Source organism: Malaya genurostris, chromosome 3, assembly GCF_030247185.1.
Source record: "Malaya genurostris strain Urasoe2022 chromosome 3, Malgen_1.1, whole genome shotgun sequence".
NCBI classification, from domain to species: domain Eukaryota; kingdom Metazoa; phylum Arthropoda; class Insecta; order Diptera; family Culicidae; genus Malaya; species Malaya genurostris.
In genome coordinates, this window is record NC_080572.1 from 205,184,056 (window position 1) to 205,202,902 (window position 18,847).

At 38.1% G+C, this 18,847-nt stretch overlaps 2 protein-coding genes across 3 annotated transcripts in view; one reads left to right on the forward strand and one right to left on the reverse strand.

Moving 5' to 3' along the window:
- LOC131434873 (ion transport peptide-like) overlaps positions 1-7,373 on the forward strand; it is a 78,398-nt gene extending 71,025 nt beyond the window's left edge. Inside the window, exons 2-4 of one of the 2 annotated variants that reach the window (XM_058602095.1) lie at positions 242-459; positions 4,661-5,219; positions 5,530-7,373. In XM_058602095.1, the coding sequence (XP_058458078.1) occupies positions 242-459; positions 4,661-4,784 (342 nt within the window). In that variant the 3' untranslated portion in view covers positions 4,785-5,219; positions 5,530-7,373. The remainder of the gene's footprint in view (positions 1-241; positions 460-4,660; positions 5,220-5,529) is intronic. The other variant, XM_058602094.1, reaches the window with a different exon arrangement.
- A 2,701-nt stretch (positions 7,374-10,074) lies between these two features.
- On the reverse strand, positions 10,075-14,749 carry LOC131434179 (uncharacterized protein K02A2.6-like). The gene has a single exon (XM_058600834.1). It carries the CDS (start codon positions 14,747-14,749, stop codon positions 10,373-10,375), a length of 4,377 nt encoding a protein of 1,458 aa, XP_058456817.1. The 3' UTR covers positions 10,075-10,372.
- Between the last annotated feature and the right edge of the window lie 4,098 nt (positions 14,750-18,847).

The window sequence follows — 18,847 nt, forward strand, 5'->3', positions numbered from 1 at the left end:
TCATTAAATTATCTTAATCACTAAAAATTAGCAAACAAGAAAAATAAATCAATAAATTCTGTGTATATTAATAATTTCTGAATATCCACGAGTATACTGACATAAAATATATACAACACAACATATTACTTCGAATTCATTAGTTAGTATGTGACATTGTTTTTCTACAAAATAAAAATTTAATTCTATTTTCTACGAAGCTGTTTTAACTATTTGCATGATTATTTTCAATATTTTGCAGATGTGTTCCCGTAACTTAGCTCTGGCGTGGTCACTGATAATCGCACTGGTGCCACTGGCAGTCGTAGCGTTACCTCATCACAGTGTTGCCAAGCGAAGCTCGTTTTTCGATTTAGAATGTAAAGGACAATTCAACAAAGCGATTTTCTACCGGCTGGACCGGATATGCGAAGACTGCTACTCTTTGTTCCGGGAGCCCCAGATATTGTCTTTCTGCAAGTGAGTATTTTTGAAGTTGAAATTGTATCTAACATCTGATCAGGTTGTTTGGTTCGGTGATTTAGTAAGTATCAACATACTCTATGGTACTTGAGCGTAATTTTTTAATTGAATCTCAGTTATCAGTACAAGGTACGTTGGGTAAAAAGAAGCGACATTGTTTTTATACAGTGAACACTAATCTTAAGACTGTGAAACAGTATAAATTGTACACAATACAGGAACTACAACTACAGACCGAGCTTACATAGAATGCATATGGTAGAATTTTTATATATTTTGACATTTTCAGATTACTTTTCGACCCGATGAACATTGGCATTACGTTTTCGCTTATTCGTCTTACCATATATGTGGAAATAACTGAAATACTCAATAGACTAGTCAATTGAACGAAAAACTAAAACGATACCGTAAAATTAAACTGAAAAGTTTTCTTTTTAAAAAAATGAAGCTGCTTAAAAATTGTATTTGAAATACCCGCACCTTTTACTTGACATTACTCCTTGAACAATATAGCAATCTATTATTTTCGCTTAAGATTATAGACGTCTCGGCTTCGTGTTGGCATAATATTTCTCGATTGGGTTGGATATTCCTATGTATGAAGAATGTACTAGAAAGGCTAGCCGTACACAATTATGGATGCCAAATCCACCTGAAATAGTGCATAGCTGTCATGAAACATCAGAAAAGTCATTATGCGCTTCGGGATATATTCGTATTTATAAATTTAACCGTTGATGATACTGTATGTACAGCAACAGGATCGACCAGGCGGGAATTTTTAGACGTATAACTGCTGTCCCTCAATATGAATATGAACAGCTTCCAGTACAATGCTCTTGTGCTGGTTATGACTACCGTATTCTGCGTATATCTGGCCTGGCAGTGTCTAGACTTTGCAAAAAAACACGCATAATGTTTTATACTCAAAAAATTGATTCATTCTTCGTTCTTAAGGGGCGGGTAGGGTCTAACACTTTTGAGAAATCATCTATTATTTTCTTTACATTTCATTGTGCGAAGAAGTAATAGCCCAAGATTTCTATTTCGATTGCCTTCAAAACTTCTTGTAATGTTTCTTTATAATAAATTATAAATGAAAAAATAATACTTTTTGAAAGTGTGATTTCCTACGGGCTCCCTGGAGTGATAAATTGTTTCCACTGATTTTATAGACAAAAATCTTGAAACGCGTTTTTCTCGAAAGCAGGTTTTGAAACTCCGTGTACATCGTCATTCAAAAACAACCGCACCAATTTTTTTCAAATTTTGCACCCACTTTCTACATATAAAAAAGCTGACCCCAAGGTTTTTTTTTTCGTTGTTTGTTACTCATAATTTTTAAGAAGAATTCTCAAAATTACCTCTTCACCGACTTATATCTCAATATTTTTCCACGAAAAAATTACAAAATGTTGTTAGAATGATGTTTTTTATCATCCAAAACATTTGAATTTATTTTGTTAAACGAGAATTCCGGAAAAAAATTTGCGAAAATGATGATTTTTTTTCCATCGTTTTGACCCTACCTCCCCTTAACAAAAGTTTGAGTTGGAGTTGATATGATCCCTGTCTTGCGATTCTTGACGCTACTATTTTAATGCTGCTTTCACTACCACTACTTTACACTCCCCGAGTTACTGAAAGTTCGGATAAAAAGGAATGATTTGGCAGCCTGTTTCTACGGTAATCGTCCACACTTAATAGTTCACACGACGTAACTAAACAAACTTCATAGCAGCTTCAGGAATATATTGTTCAAATAGATCCACGCGTACAGCTTAACATCGAGAAAGTTTATTTAAAACATTCAAGTTGCCAAAAGTTCCACTCGGGTGTTGCCAAAATTTCCTCTCGTGCAGTGATAGAATACCAACGGAAGCTGTTCTGTACTTTCGAGCTGTGAAAAGTTACTACCTGTTTATTTAGGTAGCTAGGAAATTCACGCGAAATCAAACTGACATTCTTGTCAAGTTTCAAATAATTTTTCAGGTACTGTGAAACGTTTGTTTTTTTGGGTATTAGCTATTATCAGCATTTTATACCAGTACACCAAATGTTTACAGTCCAATAAGAGTTTTATTAATTTCATCTACAATTCGCAAGATTTAGTCCAGGTGTCGAAAGAAAGCGATATAAGCAAGTCGTAGCCTTTAGTTCCTGCATAAATTAATTTACTGTCATTCGAATAGTGACTTGTGATCTCTGAGGGTTTGACCATCTTCGACTATTCTCCAATATATACTGTCGATCGCCCAACGCTCAGATTGACCGATCAAAAAGGTATAAATCGGAAAAAGTGCACCGATCGGGTACACAACAGATAATGAATGCAAAAATATACTTGTTTGCTTGTAAAAAAAATATCAAACTGGACCAAAACCAGTGAAACAAGGAAAACACAAACCGCCCAGTGTAGTAAGCAGGCAGCAATCTCCCGCAGCCAGCCTGACGGGAGAGGTAACCAGAACTGGAAATTTATGTAAGCACGATAAGACAGAAGAAATCCACGCGTGAGGCCTCGCTTTTGATGTGTTTTGCACAGGCTGCGGCGACTTTTTCCTTCTCCTTCTCCGGCGGTCGGGGTGCAACCTTTTTGCTCTTTTGCTTATTCAACGCAAATTCAGGTTTCATCTTTGTGCCTGATCACCGCTGCATCGTAAGCAAACCTTCCATGCACAGAACTGCACTTTTTGATAGTTCCAACCGCGTCGGCATCCACGTCTTCATCAATTACCTGTCCCGTCCATTGCTGGCAGTGACTACCAACTACCACCCACATCACACCCCTCGTTACCCATACCCGTCGGTCAATCAGTTAGCCAACTCACGACAACCTGTTTACTGGATAAGTTTTCGTTCTCTCGTGAAGTAGTCTTAATCAAGGTAGTTTGGCTAATATCGTGTAGGTCTGGTTGATTGCGGTGCTGCCAGGGAAGGTTATGAAAATGATAAGAATTCGAGTTATAGAAAATGATTGAGGAATATACTGGGTAAGACGTTTGAATTGTAAATGGATTATTATGTATAAATCATTGAAACAATAGAAATTGAAAAAGTTACTGAACATCAATATCACAATGACGACTACTGGTAGATTACCCACTACTAAGCTGTTGAAATAGTCCATTTTCACTAAACAGCTTCCATTTCATGGAGTTGCAACTGGCAACTATGGTTGCGATTGGCAGTGTCGAGCTCAATGTGGGTAACAGGTGAGACCCTTCCCACCAATGAAGTTGCGATTATATTTACAGTCGAATCGAGCGTCTTAACTTCAGCGATACAAACTAGCAGCATCATGACGTTGTCGGTATAGTAACTACTTCGCTACACACACTGCCAATCCTGGGGGTAAGCTTAAATTGGCAGTTGGCAGACACTGTGGCGGCTTTCAGATTCTTTGGGGTTAGCTTTTCAAGATAAGGACCAAGTTTGTTGGATATACAGCGATTAAAGTGGGTGAAGACGAATAAAAGCTTGGTGAACAGGAATTTTCCATTCGTGAGTTCCGATATAACATGGTCTCTATCGAAGTGTTGCTTAGCGAATATATGCAAATATAATGTAAATTGGAACGAAGAGGATTTTATGTTTTTATGTTCACGTAATGTTTTTATGTTCACGTAATACACATTTCGATTGTGCATTGCTAATTGATGGTTTAATGATCTCTAGCACAAATATGAAAGCAAATGTCATCGTAGAAATATGTAGCGCCGATACAAATGATTTTTTTTTATATTTAATTGCCCACCACACTTCCCCACACCAAAAAGCTCAACACGGAGCCCCCTGGTAATGGACGAATCTAAGTTCATTAACACTGGCAAAATTTTAATACTAACAAAAAAATAAGAAAAACTGAGATTAGAACAATTTATTCTAAGATGTGCAATTAACTAATTTATTAGTGTGGAATCCCAGTGGAAATGAGTTTTCTTTTAAGGGAATTGTTGAATGGTTTCAATGTTTATAGATAAATATTATTTTTGTTATTGGTTCGGTTGACCGTTCTCGACAGTTTTTATATTGTTGAGATCACGTTACATTTCATGGAGTAAAATTTGTTATTTCTAAATATTTTTGTAACTAACACCACTTGAATATATATTTCTTTTACTAGACAGGTATCTGTAAAAATAGACAAGAAAAAAACATCTAACGATTTTCACCTCCAAACGTTATTTTCCAGACAACAGTGCTTCACGACAGACTACTTCCGTGGTTGCATAGATGCTCTTCAGCTGACGGATGAAATCGAAACGTTGAAACCGTATATCAAGGTGCTAAACGGTGCCGATCCGAACGGGTTATAAGTGCTTCACAAAAGAGCCGTTAGGAAAAAAAAAACAACGAAGTGATCTATCCTCCCCACGATCCCACTATCACGTGACTGAGCAGGAGGAATGTACTAAACTTGCGCGCAAAAGTGCTTAACAACAACCAGTATCAACAGCAAAATCGTCGTTGCTAGAACAGTAACATAATTTTGTAACGCTAGTGCCAACAACATAGGATACAACGACGAAGTATCATCATCAACACGACCCCAACCCGACACCGAGAAACAAACCAGTGGTCGATTATTGTGCAATTTTTTGTTTTGTTCTCAAAGTATTAGTTAATTCCATAATCCGGCGCTGGAACGTTCACTGCGAAGCAACAGGCAGACATCCGACACCTAAGGAGTTAAAGCAGAGTACAATTCTAACGCTTATGATTTTCCTTATCGTTTCATTTCATTTTATCGGGTACGTTTATTTTTTTATTTATTTTGAAACACTTATGATCATTTTGTAATTTTGAACCCTACTTTTTGGCTTCGCTGCGTTTGTTGACGAGTGGTGTAGATTGAAATATTTCTTGCTGGTACGAAATGTTCATCACCTCGTTACAGCCGCCGGTTTGAGTCTTTGCTATATTTTGACGGCGGCTGATTTTAATGCACTAAGCGCTAACCCACAATCCATAGAGAACAAAACGTTTTGAAACTAACACTTTTTGAATCCTATTTCGTGCTTCTGACTCTAACTGTTGTTTCTACTTTCCATATTTTTTCAGAGAGGACTGCTTTGGAACAGAATATTTCCTGGCTTGCGTAGAAGCGTTATTTTTGGACGAGGAAGAAGAAAAGTTTATGAAGTGGCGTGAAATGTTGGGGAAAAAATAATTTTGCCATGTTGATTCTCATCCGTAACTGTATTTTATTATATTTATAAAAGAACAAATCCTGATATTTTATAATTTAGGCAGTGCGTAGGCAGCTTGTTTAATAAGTTTTTCATAATTGGTTAGACCTTCTTCAGAAAAATAGTATAAATCAATGACTGAAGAGGAAGAAGAAAGAGTAAGCCATCGTGTACATAATTAATTGATAAAGAAATATTTATTTATATCTATTAATGTTTAAAACTGACTTACAAAGTTGGCAAGATGAGCCGTTTTAGCAATGTTATGGAGTGCGTTTTTATGCATTGTAATTAAAAATAATATTGAGTGATTGAAGTCATATGTCTGAGAAAAATTAAAAGAAATGTTTACCAGTTTGAATTGTTTGTAAACGGGGGAAGGTAACGCTTCTACTAGTGAGTCTATCACTGAAAACGGCTGTTGTTACTTTCCCCTGACCGAAATTAAGTAGTAGGATATGCTAGATTTTTTTTTAACATTCTAAAGCATTATTCATTTGGTCAGACGACTCATCTATCCAATGATACAAAAATAAAACAGAAATATAGTTTACGTTAATGTATTTATATTTTCAAAAAATATACTTCTAGTCCAGAAAGCACACATTTACGTTTAGTTATTTATGATGAAGGAAAAACAGTGAAGTAACAAGTTCTATCAACGGTAGATAAGGTGTATTTTGCAATATTCCTACTTTGTGTTAAGCTTTAGTTTGCAATTAATAAAAGTAGTTTCATTTGTGCCCCCTTAGTTTCTCGGTTCTACATCGGGTTCAAATATTACTGATCCAGAGCTTTCGCAAACTGTTTCCATTGCACAGCAGCGAACTCCACTCATTAATATGATTGATCTTAGAACAATAAAGTGTTGAAAATTCAAAAATCAATAACAAAAACTGAGCTGTTTTTGCGTTGATTATGTATGCTACAGTTTATATATTATTAACATTCCTTGTTGGGCAGTATTTTCTCTCGAAAATAGAAAAACCATCAAAAAGTTAGAAAATTTCTTTCTCACACCTGAGCCAAGCTTGGGTTATAGAACCGGAAAGCGGCAATAACATATAAATATAGAGCTTTGATTCATCGTGTGGTAAAGTGGCTTTCTTTTCGATGCTACTAACTATGGCAGGGTTCGGCAAGAGCGAAGCTCAAGTACTCATCAAGAATAACTATAACAGAGTGCGATCTAGGACTTCCTTATTTCGCTAAACGAACATTTTTAACCAAAATCATTATCATTGTTATCAGGTATGATTTGTGTAAAAAATCAATAAAAGTAAGCAATTGTATCAGTATAGCCTAAGTTCCTTTTGAGTATTCTGGTAAAAACCATTTTAGATTGTGCTTCATTGTAAATGTACTTGCAGAATAATGGAACAGCAAAAACATCGAAACGATTTACAGGATAATAGACACGATCTGGATTTGATGCCGAAAATCAGTTGATAGTTGATAGGTGAACTGTTAGACATAACTTCATAAATTGCCATGTTTTGTAAAAATAATAATTTTATGTACATTATCAAGAACCATCTTCCCTGGACAGATTATAAGTTACGTCATTTTTAAACTACGTTACTGGGAGGATCACTGTTCAAGCTAACTAAATACAAAATCATTTTTGTATAAAACAATGAAAGCAAACTGATATTATGCATATGTTTTTAACGAAAATACGGGGAAATAATAAAATATCAATCAGCTTAAGAAGTACTTGTGGTATTTTATTTACACTAAAAAATGATGACATTACTCAATCAACTTAGCTCCACAATGTCAAAGTAGAACATCAAGTGTCAAAATACTATTAACGGTATTTGTTTGTTACATTTATGGTATTTTTCTTTATTGATTAAAAATTTTAAGACACACTGCAGAAACTCCAAGATGCCGAGGGCTTTTTCTAATTTTAATTAATAAATTATTTAAAACTAGGATAATTTCATTAGGTAATGGGTCGTAATGATCGACATCTGGTAGATCCAGCTTTCAACCTGGCGATCGGCAGAATATTACATGAGAATCATCTAGATGACGGTAATACGGATCAGGGTCATTTCGCCGAAAGCCGTTTCGCCGAAAGTCATTTCGCCGAATGGGTCATTTTGCCGAATGTCATTTCGCCAAATGGGTCATTTTGCCGAATGTCATTTCGTCGGAAGTCATTTCGCCGAAAGGATTATTTCACCGATTCCAGCAATTGTCTTAATATTATAATTGGAATTGATTTAAAATAAAAACATCAAAGCAATTGTATAGGTGTATCTACCAAGCAAATGTATGTGGTTTCCGTTTACTAAGTGAATAAATATCTAATGCGGCTTCTCCACATCGATTTGATTCGTGTGCTGTCCGTCCTCGCTACCGCTCGTTCGGACCTAACTAAATCAAAGAAACCTAGCTTTGAGTAGACCGGGTTTTTATGTTAATGGTATATAAGAACCAGAACCTCGGACCCTGAGGCATTCCAGTAGCTCCAATCTGGCGTCGCGATAATTTTCGTGCGACCACACGACATGCTCGATGTCCTGATAATCTTCGCCACAGGTGCAGAGACCGCTCTCCAGGAGCTCAATACGCCGGAGATGTGCGTTGAATGTATAATGATTTGACATGGGCCGTGACATCACACGAATGAAATCGCGACTTACTTTCACTTCCTGAACCAAGGTTTCATCGATACCCTAGGGATAATAGAGTGTAGCCATCGTCCCAGTTCGCCATTGCTCCATGAAGTTTTCCAACTTTCGAGAGTTTTCTGACGAGAGATACTGAAAAGTCAGTACCGGAATAGATCGATTTTTGCTACAAGTGTGATATTTTACGAGAAAAAAAATCCGAACATTCAAAAACTCACTCGCACACAAATTCAAATGCAAATGCAGAATTTTTATTAAGTTTATCTCGTGTCTGATTCACGATTTTTCCCTCGGCTGATCTCTGGTTATAGGATCTCTGCAATGCAACTACTACAATACATTCACACTTGGTTTAGAAAATTACGTTTGAATGCCATTAGAATCACCCCTATTCTGTACTTCGATCGAATCGGACTATTTCGATCGAATGTGAAAATGTGCATTCTGTAATTCGATTGAAGGACCTTTGTATGAAAACCCGAACTCGATCGAGATACAGAAAGAAAAATTACGAAATAATCCGATTTGAACGAAATACAGAATCGGGGTGAATGAAAGGTACCAAAATCTAATTCGGGTCATTTATTGAGAAATCATCTACGAAAAAGATGATCTACATCCTCCACCGGAAATATTAACTATCAGACTAATTCGGATTTAGTTACAGTAATCTACCGATACATTTATACAGTTGAAATTATAAATTATTGCACGTACTCTTATGTGAATTTAACATGGTCAGCATCAGCTGATGAGGTGATTTGTAGAGGAAATATGCTGAAAACAAGGAACACAATCTAGGAGCATCAAGCGGCGAACTATTAATGTAATTTTACATCAATTAAATACATTAATTTAAAATGACATTACTTTTAAATGTCGTGTAAAGCGGACCTTACACGATCATTAAAAGTATCATTACTAAAAAATAATATCAATTTAATGAATGTGTAAGGTGCAGTATTGACGAGTTCTTCATGCAAATTTGAAATATCATTACTTAGTATGTATGTATGTATGTATGTATGTATGTATGTATGTGTGAAGCCACCATCAGTTCAAGGCATTACCAGTGGATGCAGGTAGACTTACAGTAGATCCGAATTTGATTATCAGATAACTTTCATATTACTGCTGTTAAGAAGGCCAAAATGGGCTTTGAGCGCCTTCCAGCAATAACATCCGGACATATAATAAAAGAACTCGCTGTACCAGCTTAAACCTGCCTGATGGTTTGTTTGTTAGAAGGATGCGTCTTACTCATTTTAGACCTTCTGGGGAAAACACACAGCTTTCCCCTGTGAATCGGGTTGATATTTCACTCCTTCATCCAGTCATTCACTTGTAAGATACCCTGATGCACTCCCATCCTTCTTCCCTTACAATGTACTTGAGCATAGTATTATATAATGTAACATAATACACTTTAATACAATTTCCGACAGTATAATACAATAAAACACAATATAGTATAAAACGGTGCAAAATCGTATGGTACAGTGTATTATAGTCTACTATAATATTTTATGATGAATATAATAGTATCATAATGTTATGTGACATAATATAGTCAAATATATCATAATATATTATAATATATTTTGGTCACTATACGACACTGAATATAATAAAATATTATTATGCATAAAATATAAAAATATAATACATCACAATGCAATATAATACACTTATAATTGTGTATTTAAAAAAATGCATTACAATACTATATAAAACAATACCAAACATTGTACCATAATTGTTGTATCTTGTGTGTGTGTGTGGTTGGACAGCAGAGAACAGTATTTGCGTGTCCTTACAGACAAGTAATAAATAGACACATTTTAAAACTGAACCACTATACTTTAATACTTAATAAAGACATGTTACACAAGACACAATAAAAGAAGTTGTCTGTCCTGTTAGACAACTGTTCTGAATCTCTCTCTAGCTGGACTGGCGGTAATCTACTGACTGCAACATATGCGTCAACGCAGTGGCAGCATAACTGTCACTCGAGAGCATAATGGCAGTGTAGCCAGTATTGCCGTTTGGTTGGCTGCAACATCTCCCCTCTTAATAAAGGTGGTACGGGTCGAACCATTGTGGCCGACTTCTGGTCCGGGTGGAACGACGCGGTAAAGTCTCCACCAGGTCTGCTTCGGTCGCTGACTCGAACTCCGTTGATGCTGCTGTAGATGAAGATAATGACGAGGACGACGGACTTGCCACTAGCTGAGGTAGTGGAACACTTGTGGGAGTAGAAGACAAACGTGTCGGTGTCATCGGCTGTAACGTCGGCGATTGTGAGCTATGCGTAACCAAAGACTGCGGTGAGCCAACGGATGATACTGCGGATGTACTGTCTGAAAGCTTCGGTAGATCCCAGGCATCAAGAAGGACGTCGAGCGGCAACAATTTAGTACTACTGCTGGCTGACGATAAAGGACCGGTGTTGGGTGAAACAGTCTCAGTACGACATCGTAACTGGTTGATATGGGAACGCAGAACTCGACGATCAACCAAAACGTTGTACATCACATCACCTATCTTCTCCAGAATAACACCAGGAACCCACTTCCAAGTGTTTCTGTGATGAACCTTTGCGAAAACCAGTTCGTTTCGATTGAACGATCTTCGCTGTTGATCTTGCTGAACATGCGGTGTCATTGGTAAAATTGCTGATGATGGGCGAAGTAGCTCCAGACAAGTCCGTATACGACGACCAAACATAACCTCAGACGGTGATTTACCTTCAGGCCCAGTGCGGTTGGGCGTGCTTCTGTAGGTTAGCAGGAAGGTGTCTAGAGCTTCAGCAATGGATCCTCTCCCCTCTTGAATTTTTTTGACGGCCCGCTTGAAGGTGTCAACGAACCTTTCAACTTGGCCGTTAGACTGGGGATGGAACGGGGCCGTTGTGACATGCTCGATACCGTTGAGAGCACAGAAGTTGGCAAATTCCACACTCGTAAACTGAGTACCGTTATCCGATACTAGCATTACAGGCATACCGAGCCTTGCAAATAGACTTCGAAGAATACTGATGGTTGCTACTGCAGTGATTCGTCGGGTTTGCACTATCTCCGGCCACTTGGAGAAGGAGTCGACCGCTAGCAAATAGTACTCACCGTCGATGGGACCGGCAAAGTCTACGTGAACACGCTGCCAAGGTCCCGATGCCTTCGGCCATGGCACTGGGACGGCGTGAGGCGGTGACTTGGCAGTCGCTGCACAATGCCGACATGTTTTCACATAACCGGCGATGTCTTCGTCGATGGATGGCCAATAGACGTAGCTCCTGGCGATGGCCTTCATACGCTGTGTACCAGGATGACCATTGTGAAGCTGATCTAAGCAACGCTTGCGGTACAGAGCTGGGATGACGAGCCGTTCAGCGAACAGTATGCATCCATCAACGGTAGTGAGGGATTCCTGTCTGACTTGGAATCGTTTTAGCTCCGGATCGATTGCTTTCGTTTGAGGCCAACCGTCGGTTATAAAACGGTAGACCTTCCGGAGAACTGGATCAGCTTGGGTACTTCGAGCGACGTTTCTGAAAGTAAGAGGCAACGCATCTACTGTATCAACTGCTACTGACCTAACATCCTGCTCGAGAATTATGCTGGCGATGACGTAGTCTTCATCTGGTCGCGCGTGTCGGTTTATCAACCGGGACAGCACGTCGGCGTTACCGAACTTATCAGTGGGAACGTACTCGATGGTGAAATCGTACAGCAGTAGAGTGAGGGCAAAGCGCTGTAACCGGTTGGCTGTGTATACCGGTATGCCCTTCTTGGACCCGAAGATTCGGAGCAGCGGAGCGTGGTCAGTCTGCAGCAAGAAGCGTCGTCCGAAGATCATTTTGTGAAACTTGGTGACGGCAAAGATGATAGCTAGACCTTCACGATCCGGTTGACTGTAGTTCTGTTCTGCCTTCGTAAGTGCTCTGGAAGCATGCTGTACTATTTTGATGGAGCCATCTGGGAACCTGTGACTGATTGTGGCTCCAACACCAACTGACGATGCGTCAGCAGAAACAATGATCTCCTTTTTCGGATCGTAGTGCGTTAGTAGAAGATCTGAGGTGAGAATCTGCTTGAAACGCTCGAATGCCCGCTGGCACTCCGTTGTCCACTGGAATTTCGACTGCGATTTCAGCAGATTGTCCAGCGGAAAGCGAAGCATTCGCATGTTCGGGACAAACTTCCCATAATAATTGATCGCCCCGAGGAAGGAACGTACACCGTGAACGTCAGTGGGAGGCGGAAGCTGCACTATTGCCTCGATTTTGGCTGGATCTGGACGCAGACCTCGATGGTCAACAATGTAGCCCAGATACGGTATCTGCTTCTTGCCGAAGGTACATTTTTCGGCTCGAATGGTGAACCCAAAATCCTGGATTCGCTGAAGAACTGCTTTCAGGTTGCGGTTGTGAGCTGCTTCGTCTTCACCGCCAACGATAACGTCATCGAGATAACCGGAAACTTTTTCCAACCCGGCTAGCATGGTGTCGATGAGCTGCTGGAAGATACCCGGTGCTACCTTTACACCAGGTGGAAGACGATTGTAATGAAACAAACCACGGTGCGTGTTGATGGTGAGCAGATGACGAAACTGCTCGTCGACCTCAACTTGCAAAAATGCATCCGAAAGATCGATCTGACTGAAAACTTTGCAGTTAGCCAGCTTAGCGAAGATGTCTTCCGGAAGAGGGAGCGGGTATTGGTGAGGCTGAAGAGCGGAGTTGAGTCCTGTAGAATAATCTCCGCAAACACGAATGGCACCATTTGCTTTGCGCACTACGACGATTGGTGCTGCCCACTCCGAGTAGTCGACCGGTGTAATGATGTTCAGCTGCTGTAACCGGTCCAACTCTTGATCGACTGCGTTGTACATAGAGTACGCAACCGGGCGTTTAGGACAGAAAATGGGCTTGCACTGATCCTTTACGTCTAACTTCACCTGTACCTTATTGCAGAGCCCAAGTTTCTCACTGAAAACTTCTGGAAATGCAGAACTAAGCGCTGCGCTGGAAGTCGAAGAACTAGATACCTGACAGCAAAAAGTATCCATTGGCACGGACCATAAATCGAAACTATCGACCAAATCAGATCCGAGAAGTTGCAGCTGCTTTTCAGTTACACGGATAATTTCGCTGCGAGTATTTCCGCCGATGGTGACGTCACAGCGAAATTCACCTTCGAGTGGCAAAATGTTCCCAGATGCTGTTTTCGCCTTCACTGTAGATGGTGATAATCTGGGACTACCGACCTTTCGCCAGATCGGTTTGCTGATGACCGTGATGTCGGACGCTGTGTCTAACTGAAGATGGATGTGCGTTCCATTTAGCACAACGGAGACAAATTTCCGCCGCCTCTGCACGTTGCACATGTTGACAACGACAACCCTGCTGGCAACCGAACGTTTTCCACCTCTCTTCTTCTTCTTGGAACTTGCACAGTATCCTTGACGATGACCGTACCGACTACAATCGGGACATTGACGGTTCTTGTACGGGCAGTCACGAACATAATGGAACGCACCACAATACCAGCACGGAGTATCGGGTTTCCGCTTTGTGTTGTTCGCATCTGACCTGGGAGACAGCTGATGTCTGTTACGGTTGCTGTCATATTTCTGCTTGAGCTGATTAACCTGATCGAAAGATGCAGCAGATTCGATCATAGCATTATCGTTTTTGAGATTGATGAGACGCTGGCATTCATTCGATAATTGCTCCAACGTGAGGTTATTGTTCTCCTCAATCCGTGACAGGAGTCGGGTCCGAGTCTCTGAATCACGCTCAGACTTTAGTCCGCACACGAACATCAAGCACTTGAACTGTTGCTCTGACAACTTTCCCAGCTCGAACTCGACGCAGAGCTTATTCACACGGCAGGCGTAAGCGATGTGGTCTTCGGTCGGTTGTTTAGCGATCTGAAGGGTTCTGTATCGCCTGCTGATCACCGACTCTTTCGCCCCGAACAAACTTTTCAATTTTGCGACCGTGTCTGCAAAAGTATGTTCTTTCGGTTTTCTCGGCAGAATAAAAGAGACGTACCTTTCGTGTTCAGATGTTCCCAGCTTTCTGAGCAGCAATCTGACCTTCGCTTGGTCGTCCAACCGAGCAGCATCCTTTTCGAACAGCTCGTCGTACCTCGTGAACCAGGCTGCAAACGTGATGCTACTGTCCGCGTCGTAGCGGAACTCCTTGATATTCCCAGCAAGGGAATCGAGAATTTGTTCCGGACTGGGTGCTGCGCCCGCATGCACTTCCGAAACGACTTGCCTGATGAAGTTCTCTTGTGACTGCTGACTGTTCTGCTGTTGCTGGAGAACTTGTGTCATCAGGTGCAAACACTGACGAAGGAGCTCATCCGTAGCTGGAGGAACTTGCTGCTGTTGGCCTTGTTGCTGCAGAAAGGCATGCTGCTGTCCATTCGGGATACTCATCCTTTTGTCTTGTTGCACGTGGGTGATGTGAAAGTGAGGTTAGCTTTTATCACTTTTCCACTGGACTCGTCGCCACTGTTGTATCTTGTGTGTGTGTGTGGTTGGACAGCAGAGAACAGTATTTGCGTGTCCTTACAGACAAGTAATAAATAGACACATTTTAAAACTGAACCACTATACTTTAATACTTAATAAAGACATGTTACACAAGACACAATAAAAGAAGTTGTCTGTCCTGTTAGACAACTGTTCTGAATCTCTCTCTAGCTGGACTGGCGGTAATCTACTGACTGCAACATATGCGTCAACGCAGTGGCAGCATAACTGTCACTCGAGAGCATAATGGCAGTGTAGCCAGTATTGCCGTTTGGTTGGCTGCAACAATAATATAGTATAATATAGTACAACGTAATATAATATAATACCACAAAATATGACGTAATATAATATGAGCTTGAGCTTGAGCTTGAGCGACCACCCCTGGTTGCTACTCCGTTACTGATCGGGATTAGCTGAAATTGTACAGGGAGTTTCTAGATGATCCATCCTGGGACTGGTAAATCATCCTTCAATGTACATCTTCTGGTAATCGCAGAATTCATTGATCAGTACCGGCGCCGGCCAGGCCCGAAAGTAGATCGTCTAAGGAATGGGAAGGGATGTTAGTCCAACACTTGTTGTTACTAGAGGCCGTATATACTACTGCGCACTCCACAAGTGTCACGGGAGAAGGATATTTGTTAGTAAAATTTTCAGTATTGGTATTATTCGCAAGCGACTTAGTATGTTCCGGTTTCAAGATGCTCGGATGTAACACCAAACTCATTGACTTCCCGAGTGAACGTTTCAACAATATCCTATATTGAAGTCCCGGCATGTCTTGATTCACAGCTCTTATTCGAGAAAACTGAAGAAAAATTTGCAATACTATCGCGTAAAGAATAAAAACTTCCCTATTTGTTTTATGAATGAAATTACGTGATACAAAATAAACGAGTGAATAGGATTTAGACAAAATAGTTGATTCATTGCATTGACATATTCTAAACAGTTGTTATAAAATCATTTTAAATCACCAAATAAATGTCAACAGATTTCACGCGCGTCTTTATTTATTATTTATTATTCTTTATTATTTCCGCTTTCTTATTTTAATTACTTATTAAAACTATTCATTCGTTATATTGGTTGATCTGGGCAGCCGGCTACCAAGAAAAATATTAATTTATTTTTTGAAATATTAATATCAAGTGTTTTTTACTACGTGTTCAATATTATCTCTGTTATTAACTTTGTAATATAAACGGATTTGCGCAATAGTTATAGATTATTTATTTATTTATCATTCAATTTATAATCCTGACAGACAATCAATAACATGGAAGAAGAACACATTCCAAATTCCAAACTTTTTTTCGAAGTTAGACGGAAATTGATAGGTTGAATGAAGAGATAATTTAGTAAAATAGAGTAATCAGAAGTAAAACATTGAAAATATCTGATAACTGAAAGGAAAAAGAAACTCCTGCAATTATCGCCTTTTACGACATGGAAACAGGAACCCAGTGGATCTATTCTTGGTTCAGTTTTTTTCCGCCGGATTCCACACGGCATCTAGGCTGATACTGTCCGGAGAGAGCTAATAGGTACTATCAATCTCCTAGTGGACCTCAGCCCCTACAAAATATGACGTAATATAATATGATACAATTTAATAATATATGTGTAAAGTGAAATGTGTAGTATGGAAATGAAAATGTAGCTGAGATTATAATAATGATAACAATAGTAATAATAATAATAATAGCCCTAATAATAATAATAATAATACTTAAATACTACAAAATAATATAATATAACATAATAAAGTATAATATATTTTAATTTATTATAATATAATACAATGTCATACAATATAATATATTATAAATCAATTTATAAAATAACAGTTAATGTAGAGTGTCAGTTATGCTCTTCCATCTTCGCAATACTGTAGGAAGTAGAATATTTCTCTTCTAATAACAAAAATAATATCCACATCCATAAAAATAATATGTTATTATTATTGATGACAAATTAATAATAATAACAATAAATATAATGAAAATAATAATAAAAAACAACATAATATAGTACAATGAATTATATAATAAATAATAGAATGAATAAAATGATATGTTGCGATATGCTATGATATTATATTACTTCAATTTATATGTCATTTCTCATCCTCTCATTCTGCCATCAACGCATTCCATCGACCAATTGTCACCACAGATACACGTGTAGGCATGAAACAGGAACCAGTGAGGACCAAGCTCACCTTGTGACGACCTTGATATTTAGTTAAAATTTACTTTAAAAATGATAACTCATAAGAAAAACAAATTTATATTTTGCACAGAGGTACGTAGTACTACTCATAATAAACCCTATAATATAATATAATATAATATAATATAACATAATGCAATACAATATAACATAATATAATAGAATACAATATAATATAATATAATATAATATAATATAATATAATATAATATAATATAATATAATATAATATAATATAATATAATATAATATAATATAATATAATATAATATAATATAATATAATATAATATAATATAATATAATATAATATAATACAATATAATATGATATAATGCAATGCAGTATAATACCATACAACATAGTATATAATAACATAAAATAGTGTAAGACGATAATATGTGAAATAATATGCAATGATACAATATAACAGTTAATGTCGCAGTGTAAGTTACGCTCTTCTAATAATAATAATAATAATAATAAGAAAAATAATAATAATAATAATAATAATAATAATAATACATGATGTAATAAACAACAGAATTATATGTTGTAATATACTATGATAAACACTGCACTTTAGGATGGGCTTCAACCTACAAGCCATTTCGCACCCTCTCATTCATGTCATCATAGACGCTCGGGGAGGCATGAGAGAGGGACTTGTGAGGACTTAGTTATCTCACCATTTGACGACCAATTTGAAATATCATTACTTAGTCATCATAAAAAAATAACAAAAATAATTCTCGTGTAAGAAGTGCTTTAGATTAGGTACTGTGTACTAAGGGGCTGTCCATAAAAGACGTCACGCTTTTTTTGACGATTTTTGACTCCCCATCCCCCCTTTGTCACAAATCGTCACAGAAGCAAAGACCCCCACCTCCCCTATGTCACATGTCACGAATTCAAAATAAAAAAAATTCATCTCAATACATTCTCAATATGTATGACAAACCATACAAATATGAGGGAAAAATCGATTGATTACATGCTGTCATTAGATTAAAAAATATCCCTAAAACTAAAAAATCTTCGGAATTATTTTATTAATATCTATTATATAAATTAACAAAAGTATTTGGTTGAAATTGATGAAACATTTCGATCATCTGTTTTAATCCTCCTAGGATTTATTATTTCTTAAGCTAAGGAATAATATTTCCTTAGTGTAACATATAGGGCTGAGAAAATAAAGATCAAAACCTCATCAAATCGAGATCACTGCCGAAGAATCTTTTCAAGATCAGTTGATCAGTGAATTTTAAATCACATCGATCAATATCGGTGCACTTTTGCTGATCACAACAGAAATGATTTCCTGCATCACTCATTTCCGAATTTACAAGAAGAAGCTTTTACATCAACAAATACACGTTTTCCTATAGAATTTAAACGTTTATTGTGGAGATTTTCTCAGGAAATAGGGCAAAGGAGTAATATAATTAGGTATTTCAAAAATGCGCTCATTGAAAATATTGAACGTCACATTCCTAAAACCTCCCCCCCGCCCCCCTGTCACAAAAGGTCACGTTTTATGGAACACCCCCCTCCCCCTTGCGACCTGACGTCTTTTGTGGACAGACCCTAACGACAGTTTCTCTTTAGGGGCCCTTACACGAGAATGAGTAACGTCATTTTTAATGAATACTAGGTAGTGAAATTCCAAATTTGTATGCAGATTTCATCATTACTGCCCTTACACGTTCATTAAAAATGTGTAAGATCCCCTTATGTTTACTTTCTCTTTCAATTATTACGG

Bases quoted from the DNA above. Each gene is read 5' to 3' on its own strand.
- LOC131434179 (XM_058600834.1), bottom strand. From the start codon at position 14,749: ATGAGTATCCCGAATGGACAGCAGCATGCCTTTCTGCAGCAACAAGGC.